This window comes from Peromyscus leucopus, chromosome 13 (genome assembly GCF_004664715.2).
Source record: "Peromyscus leucopus breed LL Stock chromosome 13, UCI_PerLeu_2.1, whole genome shotgun sequence".
Lineage (NCBI taxonomy): Eukaryota > Metazoa > Chordata > Mammalia > Rodentia > Cricetidae > Peromyscus > Peromyscus leucopus.
The window spans coordinates 24,870,833-24,890,182 of NC_051074.1; the positions used below are offsets into that span (position 1 = coordinate 24,870,833).

Below are 19,350 nucleotides of genomic sequence, written 5' to 3' on the forward strand. Positions count from 1 at the left end.
TAGCACCATATAGAAAAGCCCAGTGATGGACAGCTTGCTCACCATTTAGAGCCTTTCTGATTCTAAACAGGTATGCGACTGATCATGTAAAGTACATGTCAGCCCCTTACACTAAAAACTATAATAAAGAGGTGGGAATATTTGCATAATAGTTTTCCAGATTCTTAACAAAACGTAAGACGTAAACCATACTAGTAGTCTCTCAGTTGTTGGCTACTTCAGCTTAACCTGCCTCTTGCTTTGGGAAGGGAGGCATTTAGAAGGTGAGAAACATTTCCATTGTGATCTGTCTTTTAAAGTCTTTAAGTCTCAGTAGATTTCAGTTAGCTAATGTGAACGGAAAGGGTCTTCAAGGATGTCTTGATAGAGGCAGAGATTTGTGCAGACATCTCTAATGTTTTTGCTCCTTATCCATTTGGAGATCCAAGGCAATGTCATCAGACCTTCACTTTCATTATATGTGTGTTTGTTCATGTATATGTGGGTGTCTGTTCTTGTGTGTACAGGTGCATGGGCACATGTGTATGTACATGTATATGTGGTGATATGCATTCAGTGTGTGTGTGTGCGTGTGTGTGCGCGCACACGTGCAAGTGTATACATGGAGATAAGACAACAATCTCAAATGTCATCTTCAAGTACTGTATACCTCCTTTGAGATAGGATCTCTGGTGCTTTGAGATATAATCCTGGAGCTCACCAATTGTCCTAGACTGGTTGAGCCATGATCCCCAGGATGTCCTGCCCCCACTTCCCAGCACTGTGATCGCAAACACATGCCACCATGCCCAGCTCTTTCACATGGGTCTGAAAAATCAAACTCAGGTTCTCTTGTTTACAAAGCTTACCGACTGTGCTACTGTATCTCCCTCACCCCCTAAGTGCCTCCCCTGCTCCAGGCTCCATCCTAACTGTTGGGATACAATGCAAGAGTAAAGATGCTTTATTCTGTGGTTCAGAGCATCTTACTATGTAGCCCGAGGCCAGCCAGGAACATGCTATGGAGCTGACATTGGCCCTGAACAAGATTCTTCTGTTCCCATTCATGCCCTAATGCTAGGATTACATGCCTGTCCTATCAGACCTGACTGATGTTCTGAAAGGAGATCTCACTAGTGTGGCAGTATTTATGAGCAAGGCTGAAGAGCCTCCAGATTTGATGGGGGCTCATTGTGGTGGGAGCAGCAAGTCTTGGACAAGTGGAGCCACTGTCTCTCATGCCTTAGAATGGGGGAGCCATTCAGAGTTTCTGATTAATAAAGAAGGCACGTACTGCTTAAGAATGTCTGCACTGAGAAGTCACATTTTAGCTGAGGCTTTTCTCCCTGAAGGCTCTGCCTCAGTGTCGCTCCATATGAGGTCACTATGTATTGCCTGGACTCTACAGTGTCGGCTGATACCACACACCTTATCGTGGGAACCTTCTTATATTTTATTCAGCATCACAAGGGAATTTAGGGAGACAGATGTGAACCTGGGCTTGTTCTGTTTTTATTTTATTGTAGGAAGTGGCTTCTAGGAGGAAACAGCTCTTTGTGTACACATAGATCCCAGATGGTTCAGTATGCCTGTCTGCTCAATATTCACATTCTTTGTGGCTCCGTAGTCTTGATGTAGAAAGAGAAAAGAAAGCCAAGGATAACCTAGCGCTTCACCTTCCATCCAGCAGAATCTCACAGAGAGTATCTGGACTTGGCTAATGATCAGACACACCTAGGCCTTACATGATGAGTTTTACATGTCTTCTGAACTAAATTAGTTAACTGGCATAGGCTACACCTTCTAAAAGTGTTGATTGGGTGTGCATCTTACCCATCAACCAAAGGCCCTCCTCCAAAGAGTTGACAGCCTCCCCAACCTACAGCCTCTGTGCTCCACTCACTCCACCCTGCTCTCTCTTTCAGAATACTCAGCTGAACAGGCACAGCGAGTGCTTCACCGCTCGGTCTTCATGACATCCATGTCGGCTCACCCTTTCCGAGACCTCCCCCTGGGCTGGGAGCAGCACTGCAAGCTGCTTCCAGGTGTGGCTGATATCCAAGCCAGCCAAGTGGCCAGGTGGACAGTGGATGAGGTGAGAAGAACCATACTGGGGACCCTGGAGTGAAACCAGCCCACCGCTGGTATATCCTAACATCTGGGAAAATGTCCCCTGCATGTCTCAGATGGTGCATCTTCTCTATAAAGCTTAACCGTCAAATCAGAGCAGGAAGTCAGGCATGTCTTTGAAGAAACTGGGGAAGTCCACTGTCTGCCTTATTGCTGCTGCTCTTGCCTACCTCGACCTTACCCTAGTAACAACTCCTGTGTCTTGTCACTATCCCCTCACTAAGTAGAACAGAGGAACCAGTCTTCCAAATCCACACCCCTGCTCTGATGGAGAAACAGCAAAGCATGAACTTCTGTGCTTAGAAACCTCTTTGGGAAAGCACTGCCCTGCCCCAGACATGCTAGACCCTGAGCAATCCTGTGTGCTCCCTTTCAGAGCAAGTGTCTGCCCCCATGGTTTCTTCCTCCATACTATAGGATTACTAGTAAACCTCAAGTTGATTTTTAATGGATCTATTGTTAAAACATTGGGTAAGATGTTTTATGGTGGCGAGAAGTCAGGTACGATTTTACAATATTGGTTTTTAATATAATCATGCCTTACAACATTGCTTTTCTGCATAGGTCAGTTAAGCCTCATTGCTTGCTAAAGTGCTGGAGCAATGCCTCCTATTTAACAGGTTCATTTTAAGGGAGTACATTGTTTGACTGATAAAGATGTCATGGCACTGGCTGGCCTCAGACGATGCTCTTTCAACCTAGTCAGCCCTCGTCTTCTCTGAGGTTCAAGCTAGATCTGGAACTAAATTAGCTCCAAAACGTTCATCAAGCACCTAGTCCAATCACCTTCCCTTGGTATGGATTAGGCTTCTCTTTCTCAGAGTCTTTCCCCCACGGCTGTGCAGACTTGGGAAGCCTGGAGCAAGGCCTGTGCGCAACTCCCCAGAGACCTCGTCTGAAAGCCTGGGATTTGTTTTTTTCCCAGGTTCCTCCAGTAATGGGCAGAGGGTGCAGCCATTGTTCCTCAGCATGCTATGTCTACATACCTACCTCTTTTCCATTCTGTGGAGGGATGGGTCCATGTTATCTTTGTAGTAGAGAGTTGGGTCGATGGGCTGGAGAATACAGGGGAGAATAAAATAGCGGGGTTCTGTTCCTAAGAGAGTAGTTGGGTGTGTGCCTTCTTGGAGAATTGCACAAGTTTGCTAAGTGTGGTTAGACCAAAGCAACTGAATGAAAGCCTTCTGTGTTTATGATGAAATCATATGTGAGTGGGCACTGAGCAAACGGGGAGTTCCAGTTGACAAGCAGTTCTTTACTACTCCTAAGCTAGTCGTTTAATGTTCTTCCATTTGGAAAGTAAGGCTGGAATTGACTCCTCCCCTCTCAATAGCCCCTCAGCTCATGACCCTCACATGGTCAAAAATGTATATTAGGATAACGATGGCAAGGCACAATGATGAAGACATTGAGATGGCCAAAACTTAAGTGGCTTTCTTAGGGCCATGTAGTCAATCCCAGCCCTGAGCTGGCATTTTCCTACTGTGCACACACACACTGAACATAGAGGAAGCTAACCCACGACAGGGAAGAGTGGCTGTGTGCAAAGGTGACTAGAGAGGGTGGCCCCGGGCTCAGTCAGAAGCTGTAGTCTGCTTGGTCTTGTCACTTTCTAAGCAGGATGATTCAGGGAGACAGGAATGGTTTTCTTCAGAGAGAGCCAAACCAAGGAGAGGAAGATGCCCACTGTGTTGGTTAGGAGTCCCCCAGAATGGCAGGGGTCTAGACTGGGTTCTGTGGTGAGAAACATCTGACTTCAGTGCTTATTTTAAAATCAGACTCAATGCACAGGGAAGTAGACAAGACACAAAAGATGAAGAATAAAGTGAGCCGAATGTGATTCCTTTTATAGTCTCAGGACTAAATGCTTCATTAGGATAATAGCCTGAGATCTGCAAGGCCAGGAAGTGTCTCTGGAACAGTGGAGAATGGTGGTGCTTTTGGAGGAAGGACCAGTGTAGGTGCTGTCAGAAGGACCAGTGTAGCAATAGACTGAAGGGGCTTTTCTAAGGGGTCATGAAGAATTCGGGGTGAGAGTCTATGGAGTGATACAGTTATAGATGGCAAGTGAGTTATTGCCATTAGAGGGTGTAGGCAAGGATTTGAGGGGAGTACTTCCTGAGAGCATAATGTCCAGAGACAGCCTCTGAGGAACCAAGAACTGAGAAGGGGGTCAACTGAGGATCCAGAAGGCTCCATAGAGGCAGGCCTGCACAGGGGTCGGTAGTCCACAGGACAAAAGCTCCGAGAGGAGGCAAGTCATGGGCTTTTTGAGAAATGCCTTGGGCCTTCAAGATATTTCGAGTTATTACCCTAAGGAGTAAAAGGTGTAGTGTTGAGACCGTCAGTCTGGGGACCAGAGAGTCCGATGTGAGATCTGCAAGCTTATGTACGTAAGTGTCTCTTATAATGGAGGAAGGGATGCTTTTTGTCTGCTTCTCAGGAGAGATGGAGCCAGAGAGCAGAAGCCCTGCGAGGACCATGAGGCAGTGGAGAGGTGTAACTAGAGTTTTCCTGCCTTGCCCATAGTCAGGACAAATCTCTGTCACTCACCAGTCCCACAGCCGCTCAGACCCAACCAAGTAAACACAGAGACTTATATTGCTTACAAACTGTATGGCCATGGCAGGCTTCTTGCTAACTGTTCTTATAGCTTAAATTAATCCATTTCCATAAATCTATATCTTGCCATGTGGTCGTGGCTTACTGGCATCTTCACATGCTGCTTGTCATGGCGGTGGCTGGCAGTGACTCCCTCCACCTTCCTGTTCTCTCATTCTCTCTCTGTTAGTCCCGCCTATACTTCCTGCCTGGCCACTGGCCAATCAGTGTTTTATTTATTGACCAATCAGAGCAATTTGACATACAGACCATCCCACAGCAGAGAGGTGATGGGGAAGGAGGGCTCTAGTCTGTCCAAGTTTAGCCTTTAATGAACTTAAAGGCCAAAGGTTGGAAGAGACAAAGGGAGTGACTGTCCTGTCTCATTATGATTGGGAATGCTTCAAAAGAAAATGCAAGAAGGCTAAAGTGATACAAAGGCCTGTTACAAAGGTGATTCCAGTCCCTGCATTCTCTGTCATGGAGCATGTGCGTGCTCTGCCCCTCACTGCAGGAAGACACATTGGGTCCTTTAGATTAGTAGGAAAGTCACAGGGAGGCCAAGTGTCTTGTCTCAAGTACCCCTGCCCCTGCATCTTTCTGGTGCCCTGTGGCCATGCTTTCCACAGGGATGTGTTCTAGAGTTGCCCTTCACATTATCTGCAAAAGCCCAGCCTTGGCAGCTACTAGTAGGATGCACTTGAGAAAAAGAAAAGCTGAGACTTACTTCTGGGTCCCTAATCCCCAGGCACATTTCCCCAACACTGAAATATACCCTCAAGCATGATCTTGGATGGATTTAAAATGTGAGTTTGGTGGTATGTTCTGTGTCTTTGGAAATGAGGCCGTTCTCTCAAGGGATCGGCATGGTGGGTGGGGGCATTCAGTAAGTACCATTACCAGTAGGTACCGTTATCAACAGGATGTGAGGTTGCTCTGGGCACCACCACAAGAATGGCATCCGAGGAGGGTTTATTTGAAAAGGCAGTCCAGGTCTGACCTGGATTACGAGAGCTGTTTCCAGGCTTTGTTACCAGTGGACATGTTAGAGGGGAGTCCCCAGGGACACGGTATGCTACAATGAACTCAGGCATCCCGTGTTAAGTGCTATTCAATGAGATCTAGCATGGGGCATCTATAGCAGAAGCTGAAGAGAGAGACGATTCCCTTTGTTTCCACCCTGGCCTGGGAGGGAGACCTCTGCTCCACATAATGCTACCTGTGAAGAGAAGCCAGCTCGGGCCTTTGTCACTCTCCACAGAGCTGAGAACCGGCTTTACCTCTGCTGTCACCATAGCGGTCTCTGCCGCAGCAGCAGCAGTACTGTTTGCAAAGTGTGGGGAAGCTGTGAAGCCGATTCAGTGGCTGTGAAAGGAAAGGCAAGAACACGTGGCGATATATTATATGTCGTAAATGTGATTGTTTTGTAACACTGCATTAGAGGTGAGGGTGTGAGAACACATTATCTACTGTGGAAGCCGTATTTCTCCCTCTGGGATAGGCACATAGTCTGCATCAGAGTACAAGATGGTTGGAATAAGGACTAACTTTTTTTTTTTTTTTTTTTTTTTAGTATTCTTTTACATCTTCTTAACAAAGCTTCGTACTCAGAGTTGGTGATTGGCCAGTGTCTGTGTGGTGAGTGAATGATGAATGAATGAATGAATGAGTGAATGTGAGTGAATGATCGGTCCTGTCCTCATACACTGTAGAGTGAACATTTACCATCCCAGGCATGGCTGAGTTTTGTTTGGCTCACACGCAGGCTCTTATACCTCTTCTATTCTGAAACGGTACTTAAAGTACCACATATAAATTGTCCTGCTCTCAACCAAGTGCTCCCTAAAAGTTCATTAACTATGAAAGATGGCAGTCGCTTTAAAAGCAGGCTTTACATGGGAGGGAGGCAGTGTTTCGAAAAATCCAGGGTACTGCTGGCTAAGCATAGCAGCAGCCTTCTGCAGCTGGACTCTTCAAAAAAGGGCAAATAAACTCTGCCAAAAAAAAAAAAAATTCAAGAGAGTCAGAGTGGAAACACAGTCCCCAGTGGATTTCCAGGCGGCACGATCCAGCTCACATCTCCAGGCTCAGCAAGAGAGGAGCACCATCGTTCAGGAAGATGGAAGAAACGGCCCACTGCAGAAGAGATGCATGCTGAGTGCCAGAGAGGAAGCCAGAGAAAGTAGGTCATGGGGGGACGTGAGTTGGGTAAAGTCGGAGGCTGGTAGAAGAGCCCAGGCACAGTCATCCTTCTTAGTCCCCAGACTGCTGTCTCATGCCTAGAATTAACTTGCTCGGAGCCCTTCCAAAACAAAGCCGGGTTTTTGGACACAGTACAGAACAGTGTGCGCTCCGAAGAACATGGAAAACAGACACCTGTCAGTTCCTGTGCCCAGGGTGATCCCTAGAACCATGACTAACAGTACGGACTCACAGAGCAACCTCCGGACCAGGGATGTGCCCTAGAATCCGAGCCAAGGGCACAAGTCTATGTAACAACTTCCCACATCATGGGTGTTCTTCAGAGTCAGCCATGGTCTTGGTCCCCACAATGTTTCCCCGGGTACTTGTTACTTTGAAAAGTAGACCCACCTCACAGCTATCATTTGAGGGGTAGGTAGCAAATTACAACTGTTTCTTCCCTTAGAGAGTTCACTCTCACTGAGCAGTGGTCCCCATTTTATCACACATTTGTAGGAGAAAGGGTCTTTGAACAGGAAAATGAAAAGGAAGGCCTTCCATATTATTCTATGGTATGGAAATATTTCACCACTTACATTTGCAAAATCTGTAGCCAAACAAAGCCTACAGGTTTTGTTAAAATTCAACATACAATTTACTTTTAGGGAGGGGAAGTACTAATAATTCTGAAGAAGGCTTTTGGATATTTTTAAGATCTGGATGAAGACTTTTTCCTCAGGAGATTTCATGGCATTGTTCTTTACCATCCGAGAGAGAGGGGGAGAGAGAGAGAGAGAGAGAGAGAGAGAGAGAGAGAGAGAGAGAGAGAGAGAGAGAGAGAGAGAGAGAGAAGAAGAAGGAGGAGGAGGAGGAGGAGGAAGAGGAGGAGGAGTAGGAGGAGGAGCAGGAGGAGGAGGAGGAGGAATCTTTCCAAAAAAGCAGAGCACCTGAGACAGGTGGTGAGGCCCAGGAGGCAGAGATGCCCTGCTGTATACAGAGAGCGAAGGTAGGGAGCCCGGGCCCCCAGGGAACTGTGACAGTGGCATTGTCACCCCTCGGCAGCCTGTGCTCCATTCTGCCCATGCTTTGGTTTCACCTGTTATTTACCCCCATCAGAACCCTGTTTACCTTTCCGGTTGGTGGTGAGTTCTTGGCCAGCTATGCTGAAGAAGAGGAAGGAGTCCCTGTAATGCTGGCAGAGGGGGACTCGCTCGGTGACATATGCAAATGATCAGCACAACTTGGCACCTTTTTGCAGTGAGCAGCTCTTGGCACAAGGAGTAAGAAGATGTCTTAGCCAACTGCTGCAGCTTGGCACAAGAGACCCACTGTCCCTGTGACTGACATGCTTTCCACACACAGAGGTCATGACTGAGATAGAGCAAAACTTAGGTCTTGAACCAAGTTGTGGTCAACCTTTTTTTTTCCCTCCCATGATATTTAGTGATTCTTCCAAGTGATTCTATCCCCAAGGGGCCTTTGACAGCCTATGGAAACACCTTTTAGATGTCACAGCTAGAAGGCAACATTGCTATTCACAGCTAGGGACGAGAGGCCAGGGGTGTGAGCAAATGCCCCACAGTACAGAGAAGCACTCTACAGCAGAACTGTCTATCCCAAGGAATTCATGGAGCTGAGACTGAGAAACCCTCCACTCCCAGACTGTCCAGTCAAGAGGATTTGGCTTCTGTACCACATCCTCTCTCAGCAGTCAGATCTGCAGATCTTCATGCTTTCTGTTAGCTGTAGGTGACACCCTACCCACTGACAGTGGCCTCAGGAGTCCAGGAAAACACTGAAGGCTCACCTCTCCAGCTCTCCCTGGCCTTGTGGTACCAGCCCTCGCCGCACAACAGCATCCTCTCTGAGCTCTGAAAATGAATGTCCAGTGCTTGGACCCAGTCCAACTCCACTCATTTGTAATCTCAATGGCTGAGTCCATGTTCCAGTCAGGCTGCAAGCTCTGCAGGAGATGGTGATGTGTGGTCAAGCTGAGAACCGGGACTTCAGGCTCCTGGCTGCCGGCTGCTAGAAGCACAAATCCATCCCCAAGAGACCACACCACCTTGCTTTTCCCCATTCGCCTTCTGCTCCTCAGACTCTTTACTGCTGCTCATACCTGTCCTGTTTCTGGGCTGGCTCCTGGGAATCTACACGTCTGTCAACCATTTTAATCTCAGGAAATACTGTGTGTATCGAAGGAGCCTCTCCTCCAGGATCTTTCCCTGAGCTTCAATCTTACCACCCAAAAGCCTTTGCATCTCTCCTACAGGTCACACATGGGACATGCTTATTATAGTGATGGGCAAGGTGTGCCTTATGTGACATTCTCCTTTCCTTCCTCTCTGTGAACTGAGCCTTAGACTCAATAGCAATTCAGTCCTATTCAGAGGTGTGCCCATCACAAAGCCCTTAGACACAGTCATGGTCAATGTTTTCAGCCAAAAGAGTAGCTTAGGGAAGGACTCAGATGTGTCAATGTCCTGGACTCTGGAGGCCCAACTTCAGCCACCTCTACCACTGCTGACACTTGCCCCAGTTTCCCACCAAGGTGACTTGAACAGTGGCCTTTCATAGCTTTCATCAATTCCCCATCGATACCCAGCATATGTCCCATGCTTCCTATTCATGTAGGAAAACCACCCATATTAATTGTCTGCAAACTGACAAAGCTCCCTCAGCCGGTGCCCTATGGGAGCATGGGGCTTTCAGTGGACCACTAGCTGCCATGCTGATAAGTCTAGTCTGATCACACTTGCACTGAAGTCTTCCCACAGTGGGATGTCTGTGCGTGGCAGCCTGCTGGATGCTTAGGGACGTTTCCTAAAATTCACAACCTCCCTTCCACCTTAGAAGGATATTCACAAATTAGTTTTGCTGAGCTAGACTTGTAGCGCTGGAGTGAGGAAGGCAGACCCTGAGCACATGCTGGAGTGTCCCCCAAAAGAAAATATGCTGAACTTTTTGAATTCCCACAGACTAAATGTGGCCAGGAGAACACGGGTGCATCTTCTGGGTGATGGTTCTTGCTATTCTGAGCCCCAAGAATAGTCATCTCAATTCTTGGCGTCCGTTTCTGTCCTGAGGGGAACAGGGTCCACTGATCTCTGGAGAGTCTTGGAGGGAGGAAGTGCTCTCAGGGCTCAGTGACGGGGCAGATGTTGGTATAAGGACCAGTGCTCTTCAGCTGTCTCCAGAGCTTCTCATGAAAGGCACAGGCAGGTGCTCACCACCAAGTGGAACCACGAGGTAGCAAGGGAAATAAGCCAGTTCCCCTGAGCTCCTAACCCCAAAAACCCATGTACTCCAACCCCAGCTTGGGGCCAGCATATGCCACAGCCCTGCTAGATCTGTCAAAACATCATCAACATCCACTTATCCAGCCCACACTTCTTCATCTTATCTGAACAGGCAGCGTCTGTTGGGGACATTTGGTAGCTATCTACACTGTAAGTCAGGTCTTCAAGCTATCTCACTACAAGGAAATTGTGTGTGTGTGTGTGTGTGTGTGGTGTGTGTGTGTGTGTGTGTGCATGTGTGTGGTGTGTATATGTGTGTGTGGTGTGTGTATGTATATGTGGTGTGTGTGTGTGTGGTGTGTGTATGTATATGGTGTGTGTGTGTGTGTGTGTGTGTGTGTGTGTGTGTGTGTGTGTGTGTTATATGTGTGTAGAAAGAAAGGGAAAGTTGAAGAGAGTGATTTCCAGAACTCAGGACTTGGGAATAGGCAGCCTGAGTTCCAAAATCTCTGCTGATAACTGGCTGAGTAGGACTTTTAAGTTGTTAAGCCTCTCTGGGCTTTTAACATCATTTATGTGGGAATCTAGTTCAGCATGATGTATGGAGTTTCCATGGTTGCCAGGTACCCGAGAGGTGTGCTAGAGCCTCCCCCAGTGATGTTTAAAGGGGGGACTTGTTATTTCAGAGTACCTGCAAGCAAGATGTTCCTAACATCCTGATGGCCCTATGATAACCACTCTCCACAGCCACCAGCCCCACATGATTAGGAGGACCACATATTGGAAGTCTTCCCAGTGCCAGAGCCCCATACAGATTTGGTCATCACTGTCCCCTTATCAACATACCCTGTATTGGCCAGCCTGGTGATAAATGGACAGAAAAGACACATGGTGCAGAACACAGCTAATGAGCTAGAAAAAAAAAAGGTTATATGATTTGATAGTTACTGTTTAAATAAGTGTTTGAGACTTGGAGCATGTTTCATTCACACAGCGAGTTACTTCAAGCCTCAAATTATTTCAGGTGCATGTTTTAAAATTTAGCTTTTCATCCTGTGTTGTAGGTGGCTGAGTTTGTACAGTCTCTTCTGGGCTGTGAAGAACATGCCAAGTGCTTCAAGAAAGAGGTAATAAATGGAAAAATTAGATATATTTTTGTACTTCAAGCTAGGCCCAGGAGTGCTTTGCTTCCATCTATTTAAGTGTAAATAAGAGCAGTTGGATAGAGGAGGCGAGAGAAAGGGACCACGGAAAAGCCCAGCAGTGGAGCTTACCCTTCCTGTCATAGGATGCTGGGTGCTCCTCTCAGACCATTGGGTGGAAGAGTAAGTGCATTAGATAATTAGTGTCTATGGGAGCTGTGAAGGCTTCACATTGGTGGCTTTAGCGAGCCTTGGGGGAAGGGATGAATTCTCTGCTCTACAGTGAGAGTGAGACTAGCCCATCCCCCTGCCTGCACCTGCTTCAGAATGGATGTAAGAAGCATCCTCATGTGGCATTGCTGCTTCCTGCTTCCTCATGGTTGGTCGTGTCCTCAATTGCTTAGCATTTTTCAAAACCAGAATCCATAGTCCCAGGGGCTGCAGAAAACACCGGGGTCTACTGTAGATGATAAAATAATGATGACGATTATCTATCACGTGACCGCTGTAAGCCTGCACTGCACTGAGCTTCTTACAGGGGTCCTTTGTCCTCTGAACACTGTAGAGGTGGTTTACCTTAGAGGCCATCCTCAGGAAGGCCAGGCACAGTGGGAAGGGGCAGTGTCATAGACTCCCCTCTCAGAAGATTCTACAGCTTCAATTAGTGCTCCAGGAAACTTAGATCCTAGGGAATGTTTGCAGCATGGTGTCCCTGCCTGCCCTTTGAGTTCAGAGCATGCACGATTCAAGGGACATCTTCTTGATGTCCTGGGCTCTGAGACCCTCAGAGTCCTGCAGCTTTTGATACCATCCAACAATGCTCAGTGTTTTTGTGGTTCCACCAGAGTGCAACACAGCCTGGGCAGACCTTCCTTACCCAGGCTTGCACACAGCCTGCTCTTTTCGTTAGCAATCCACAAGAACTAGTTTGTCTCTGAGTCTTTCTGTACGATAAATATAAAACCCTTTCTGGGAGTTTTCAAGCTTGATACTTGCTGACCCCTGTGGGAAAATCACTGAAACCCCCTTGCTCCTCCCTATCTAAAACACACAGACTTACAGGATGGAACCTCTAAAGTACACCAGCCAATTGGGCCTTAATAAGCAATATAGAGAGGAGCCTCTCCTCTGGGTCCACGAGGCACTGCCTGGGACGCCAGCTTTGCCTCTGAGAAGTTGTGTGACACTGGGAACATCTTTACACTGGACATTCCAGGTTTCCTCATCTACCTCACAGGATCATCAGGAGAGTGAAACACATATGGTACATTATAGCAGATTCCTGCGTCTCCATACACGCTCACTGTCATCTTCACCATCACCGCCTCATTTTTATGACAACTGACCGCCTGGCCAGTGCTTTTTGCCTGAAAATGCAGGTGCTGAACCCAGGTCAAGGTGGGGAAAGAGGTGTAATGACTCTTCCCTGCCTCGGAGAACAGGGATTTGATCCCCAGAAAAGCATTTTATGCTCTTAAATGGCTGTGACTTCAACAGATAATACGTCATAGAGGTAATTTTAATGAGCTTTTATGAGTGTTAAGAAGCCTACACAAGAACCCCAAGTACGTCAACCTTCCATCAAAGGGATCACCACCATCGAGGAGGCATTGACTGTAAGAGGTTCGCGCTGTTGGTTTTGGGTGGGTTTGTGTGCATGGCTCTGGTTTACAGAGGGATTGCCATAGAAAACCCTTTCATCCCAGTCTCTGGTTCTGCAGCCAAGAGTCAGCTGACATAGGTAACCATATAAGTGTGTATATCATATAGGGACAGGTGCCCCCAAGCAGTCCACAGAGACAAGCTCTGAGGTCCCTAGGCCTCCAAGAAGCTGAGAACCAACACAGTCTACATGGTGACTATTCATCATCATATGACTCAGGAAAGCTGTCTCACATCATGTAGCCGCATGCTTTCCTAATGTAAAAAACATTTAACTGTCCAATGAGGATCGAGCATACTCAAAGCACACAACATGGTGTTTTATACATCTATGCAAGTACCATACGCACATAATTACCACAATGAAGATCATCAATATATCCATTACTCCCAAATTTGGACTGGAGCCAAGAATCATTCTCATATTGTTTCTAAATGTGCTTAAAATTAATAAATGAGATAATGTTACATGTTTTTTTTCTGTTTAGTGGGTTTTGTTACAGAAAGGAAATGAAGTTATTGGAAAGCTAAAGGGATAATATTAAGATAAATCACTATTCTGATAGCCAAAGATAACTTCTTTTGCTATTGGGGAGTCAAGGTTTCTAATGTTTTAGTATCATTTTGTATGTATGGTGTGCATGTGTGTCAGTGTGGACACATGCTGCAGCATGTATGTAGAGGTCAGAGGACAATGTCAGGTATCTTTTCTGTCGCTCCACTGTGGGTTCTAGAGGTTAAACTTAGGTCATCAGGCTCAGCCGCAACTACTTCTTTCCCCTGAGTCCTACAGTGGCCCCAGGTTTCTGATATTTCAAATGTGTGTTCATACAGATTTATTTTTAAAAACTAGAAGATCTTTGTTGTCAAAATATATATGACTGCTTAACGATTTGTGAGATTGCACAGATCACAGACTGTTTCATTGAAACACGTGTTAAGGGATTGTGTTGTGTAGCATCCCACACTGCAGCTAAACTACATTTTTTTCCTTCTGTTGCTACAACATGAGGTTGTTTCCAGTGTTCCACACCCTCAGTGATACCAGACAGAGCCTGCACATGGTGCCTTACTCTCTGGAGATTTCCTTGGTGGTACTTTTAAAGCTCTTGGTACATTCAGGCCAAAAAAATGTTGAAACATAACAATGGAAGTCTGTGCTGGCACAAATTAATGTATTGAGTCTATATTTAACAAACTGAGAACCTTCTGATTTAATTTGACTCCTTTATTCTGTGAGCACAATGTTGTTGATCTGCCTTGAGTCAAATGGGGGCGGGGTGACTCCAGCAAGGCCATACGGATTTAGTGTCACACACTGTACCCAGGAAATGCTACTGGTGGATAAACAAGCCCCAGTGTGGAGTAATTATATTTGTGATTGTTTGTTTATTCACAGCAGATAGATGGCAAAGCCTTCCTGCTTCTGACCCAGGCAGACATCGTTAAAGTGATGAAGATCAAGCTGGGCCCAGCACTGAAGATTTATAATTCTATCCTGATGTTCAGGAACTCCCAGGATGTCACTGAAGATGATGTTGCCTCGGGCCCAGAAGCCAGGAGATAAACATGCTCCTGAACATCCCCCGATACTGGGACTTGTGCCTTCAGAAACAAGGTTGGCCGCCAATGTCCCCATGGTCATACCCTTTAAAGTGTCTGGTTTAGGTGTATGGCAGACTTTGGCAAATGGTGAAATGCCAATGACTCAGACACTTAGGTCCAAGTGTTGGTTTGGGTGCCATCCTTACTGCAACAAACAGACTGAAGAAACTGTCCACATGTCTGTCCTCTACCCTCTCTCTCTCTCTCTCTCTCTCTCTCTCTCTATATATATATATATATATATATATATATATATATATATATATGAGAACCACTCTCCATTCTGCAAGCATTAAGTGTCTCAAGTGGTAAAATGCCAGATAATCAATTCATTAATCTATCATTAATGTGTCCAACACAAACACATCCAAGCACAGCTCACATCTATCATCTGGGTGTGGCGAGTCTAAGAGATGGGAGCCTGGTGCTTCCAAGAAGACTCCTGAGGTTTCTGTGCCCTTAACTCAGGAAAGTATGAATCTTTTATAAAGTGCTAATATGCACATTGTTTTCATGATGCTCACTTTTATTCCTTTCACTATTCCTCGGTTATGGTTCCAAGGTGCCCCAGAGCCTACTCCGAGGAGTGTGCCTAGAAGTAGCAGCAGAGTAGTTGGGCATTTCAGGGACCAGATGAGGTCCTCCAGAGAACCAGCCATCAGGGCTGTCTCCCGAGTTTTCTCTAACAACAGCCTTGGCCAATAACCCACTTGAATGAACTCCTTTCTGTCTGCATTCTGATGAAACAAACTTCAGAATGAACTCCTCCCTCATCTGTCGATGCTGGAGCAAGTGTGTCAGGTTCTGGTTTCACCTCCAGAGGCAGGGCGGCAGGGCAGAGGACCTCCAGCTCAGGATCTGTTGTTTGGCTGAATCCTTCTGACCCGTTCTCAGACTTCCGTCATGTTTTAGAAGTGAGCGTGTCTGAGACTGGAGTTGTGAGCAGACCACCTCATAATTATGAAAAAGGAGAACCCCAAGTCTACAACTGTTTCTGCTCTTTCACATAGTAGCATTCACAACTGCCTTCCGGGAAGCAAAGACTCCTCCTTTAGGGATGGGAACTAAAGGGGAAGCCGTGAGAAAGAAGCAGATCTGACGACATCTTCCTGCTACATTAATAACATTCTCAATTTAACAAAGTTGATTCTGCCCAGCGAATTTCTCTAACTTTAGGTCACTGAAGCAGAAAAAAAACTTGAAAGCATATATATTGCATTCTTTAAATGCTTACCTAAATGTAAATTTAATATATTATCAGGTGATGTAAATTTGTTTCTGTAATGTTTTGTTTTTCTCTCTTTTTTTTTTTTTTGGAGGCTTCCACATGCAATAAAAATTCCTGCATCTACTGTTAAAGTTTTAATATATTTTAAATGTTAATAAACACGTAAAAAGCAGCCTCTCTTTGTCTTACTGGATGTGTGATCATAGCCTGCGCCTGCCTTACAGTCTGGGGTCTGTTTCTTTTCCTCAGCTGTGGAAGAACAGAGGTAACTGCCTGCAATGGCCAGCAGAGAAACTTGCTGGTTTTGACTGCTGTGTTCTCTTAGGGAAACAGTTAAGATATTAATAGTGTGAGAGACTAAGTTGGAAAGCTTTTTAATTAATATGGGCTTTATAATTGCTCATTTTATAGAAGACCTGAGACTTGTAGCTCAGATACTTGCTACAGGATAATTCATCAGTAATGCCCAGAATAGAAGAAATGACACCAAGCAGAACTGGGGTTGAACTATCTTTCCTGGAAGACAGTGAGATCAGGTATAGATAGATCTAGATCTATCTATATCCCTAATCTCAGCATTTCCACAAAGGAAACTCATCTTCCTCCACCTGAGAAAATGCCACCATTGAAGTAGCTAACCAAGCCATGAAGTCAGTCACCTAAGTATGCCTATTCCTGTGGTGTAAATTCTACCACCACAGCATCACTGGGGTAGAAGGAGAGGTACACAGCCAATTCTCACATGCTACTCTCTGCAGGTCCAGTATTCTACAGGTACTCTATGATCCAGCCTGGCTCATCCCTTCTGTCCTCTCTCTCTTTGACGTCTCATGCGAGATTTAGACTGGACTTCTTTCTTCTAAGTTCACCATGATCTTATTGGTGGTTACCTCCACCATGGTACATCCTGCCTCATAGTAAGCTCAGTATCTCAGTAGTCTCTCTTGAATATTCACTGTAGGTTACCCCATGGCAAGTAGTAGCGCCTTTTCTATTATATGATACCCTTCAGTGGTATTGCTACATTTTTAACTCTTCTGGTCTCTCTAGAAGAGGTGTAGATAGCCTAAGACAGTCATGTTTATTACTGACTCCCTGTGCTGAACACAATGTCTGGCTTCTAGTGGACATACAGCTGCATGCTGTGTCAACGAATGTTGACATGCTGTGTCAACAAATGAAGCAAGACAATGAAACTTAAATTCCAGCTTTCCATCCACCTAGATGAGGGTAACACTCCATAAAGTGGAAAATGGTGCCTACATGGGGAATTTGTTTTTAATTTTGATTTGGAGAATATATGTATGTATGTAAATGTAAACAACACATAAGATGTTGGTATATAAAGCAGAATGGGTGTCTGCAAAGTGCCAGCTATTTCTTTACATTGGCAGTGGAATAAACTTACTACAGAAAACTCTAAGTTCCTTCCATTCAAGGCGATTTTTTCCTCCATCCACACTTGCCTGCCTGTACTTTCCAGAATGACCTGAAATACTAAAAACAGAAATATTTTATCCTACCAAGAGGATTCCCAACATGGTGTCAGGCGTGGCACAGTATTCAGAAAACCACAAGCGCAGGGGCTACTCCCTACAGCCTCTCCCCCGAATTCTCACCTAGTATCTGCCTTTGAAAACAGCAAAATTGTCAACAGGACTCCAAGAAATACAAGCATCTATGTTATTAGAAAGGGTTCCCCCACAGGACCATTTGTACAACACAGCACAAGGCCACATCATGATGCTAGCAATTAGATCATTAGCAATAATCCTAAGGGAGCTCAGGATTTCTCACACAGTACTCTCAGAGTGGCTGTAACTTCAGATAACTTTTAGAAAAATAAATTTCTCACTTACAATAACACTAGAACATTCAGAGAGAAACCTATCCTTAACAATTTCAACACACCTCCCCTCTGGGATTAGATACCTGACTTTGTAGAGTCCCCTAGAAGGGCAGCCCCAGAGGTGGACCCCATGATAGCATGGGCTTCTGGGTAATGCTAGCTCTCTCTTGCTAAATGATGACTGTCAAACATTCTGGGATTTCTAAGACAACTCAGCTTTGTCTAGAGTTCCCCCAGGCCCTGTGAATCAGAGGTAGGGTCACTAAAGTACAGTAAGGTCACCTGAACTGTGGAGCAAGACCTGGGTTTGGATGGGGTCTGGCACCTTCAAACATTTGCTTGATCTCAAACTGTATCTTCACCTTCTAGCCAAAAACCGATTTTTTTAACATTCATTCATTGGACATTTTTGTTCCATATCATCTTAGGGAGTTCTTCATTTGTGGATGCAACTCATAGAGGGAACTGACAAATATCATTTTGCATGTGAAATGTTCCTGCGAATATATTCTTAGTATTTGAGGATATGTTCTTCGTGAATATACTCTCTTATAAATCTATTCCTCTTAAAAATGCTTTTCTTATAAATATATGCATGAAGAACATGTTTGCTAATAGATTCTTGAATATTCAGATCCTTATAAATATATTCTTCCTATGAATACATTTATTAATGAATAATATATTAAGAAGAAATCTTTTTTCAAAAATCTATTCTTGATATGTGCCCCAGGTTCCATTTCTCTTATTCCTTCAGTTTCCAGTTGGAGTAGAAAATTGGGATCTCTTTGCCCTTAAAATGATGTGGTAAAGACCAAATAAGCATTGTTCAACTCAAAATAAGATTTAAACAAATAAATTTGGTGACTGAATTATTTGGTGATCAGCAGTTACATTTCTCAATAAAATCATCTGCCTCCAATGATTTGCACAACATATTCTTTTCTGGAATATGGGGTATTTTGAATCCAGTGACCAGTCAGATATGATCCTGCTGTCAGATCTGATTGTCCCAGAAGGATGCCTATGGAACCCAGGGGACATCCAGATGGCAGTGAAGACCTGACTCATACAGGAAAGGATGATAGCAGAGCAGAAAGCTGTGTGTATTGACACCAGGCATTCTTCTCCTGGGGACCAAGATGGATTGAGGGGCAGTACTGCTGTGTCTCTGCCATAAAGAAAAGGACAGGAGAAGGATTGTGGGATGAGATAGTCTAAGAACAGCCACAGAAATGGGAATGGAAAGAGGAATGAAAAAGTGTGAGAAATGACAGTTTAAAACATCGAGTTCACTTACTTCTATTTCATGAGATCAAACTAGTTGTTTGGTGCTGTTTCAATGTAGAGGACCACCCATTATTTTCCTCTTTCCTTCACCTTGAAATTAGATTCTGTTCCCTTTGATGTTGAAAGCTAGGCATCAAAGCAAATTGATTCATGAAGAACAGAGTACTAAGAAATCCCAGGTTAAACCCAGAAATTCGGGGGCAAATTGAACTGCAATCTTTGCACTTCAGCTAAGAGCACACGTGTGGAACACACACAGGACTGTCTGGAATATAGGAACCTCTTTACATTGTGAAATTCTGGGATCTATAAGTTATTTCCATAGAGAAAAGTCATCAAGAGTTAGTTGACTAACATTAGCTCAATGTCATATGTTTAAAGTCTCCGGGGGAAAGGATGCATTTAACAGGTCCTTATCTATCTCAGCCAGAAGAACACAGACTG

At 45.1% G+C, this 19,350-nt stretch overlaps 1 protein-coding gene across 1 annotated transcript; it reads left to right on the top strand.

Moving 5' to 3' along the window:
* Positions 1 to 653: 653 nt before the first annotated feature.
* On the top strand, positions 654 to 15,939 carry LOC114704077 (lethal(3)malignant brain tumor-like protein 4). Its single transcript, XM_028885125.2, has 3 exons — positions 654 to 2,074; positions 11,195 to 11,257; positions 14,334 to 15,939. Exons 1-3 carry the CDS (start codon positions 1,952 to 1,954, stop codon positions 14,499 to 14,501), a joined length of 354 nt encoding a protein of 117 aa, XP_028740958.1. The 5' UTR covers positions 654 to 1,951; the 3' UTR covers positions 14,502 to 15,939.
* The last annotated feature ends 3,411 nt before the right edge of the window (positions 15,940 to 19,350 follow it).

Bases quoted from the DNA above. Each gene is read 5' to 3' on its own strand.
- LOC114704077 (XM_028885125.2), top strand. From the start codon at position 1,952: ATGACATCCATGTCGGCTCACCCTTTCCGAGACCTCCCCCTGGGCTGG. The intron at 2,075-11,194 runs GTGAGAAGAACC...CCTGTGTTGTAG, and splicing joins CCAGGTGGACAGTGGATGAG to GTGGCTGAGTTTGTACAGTC. The intron at 11,258-14,333 runs GTAATAAATGGA...GTTTATTCACAG, and splicing joins CCAAGTGCTTCAAGAAAGAG to CAGATAGATGGCAAAGCCTT.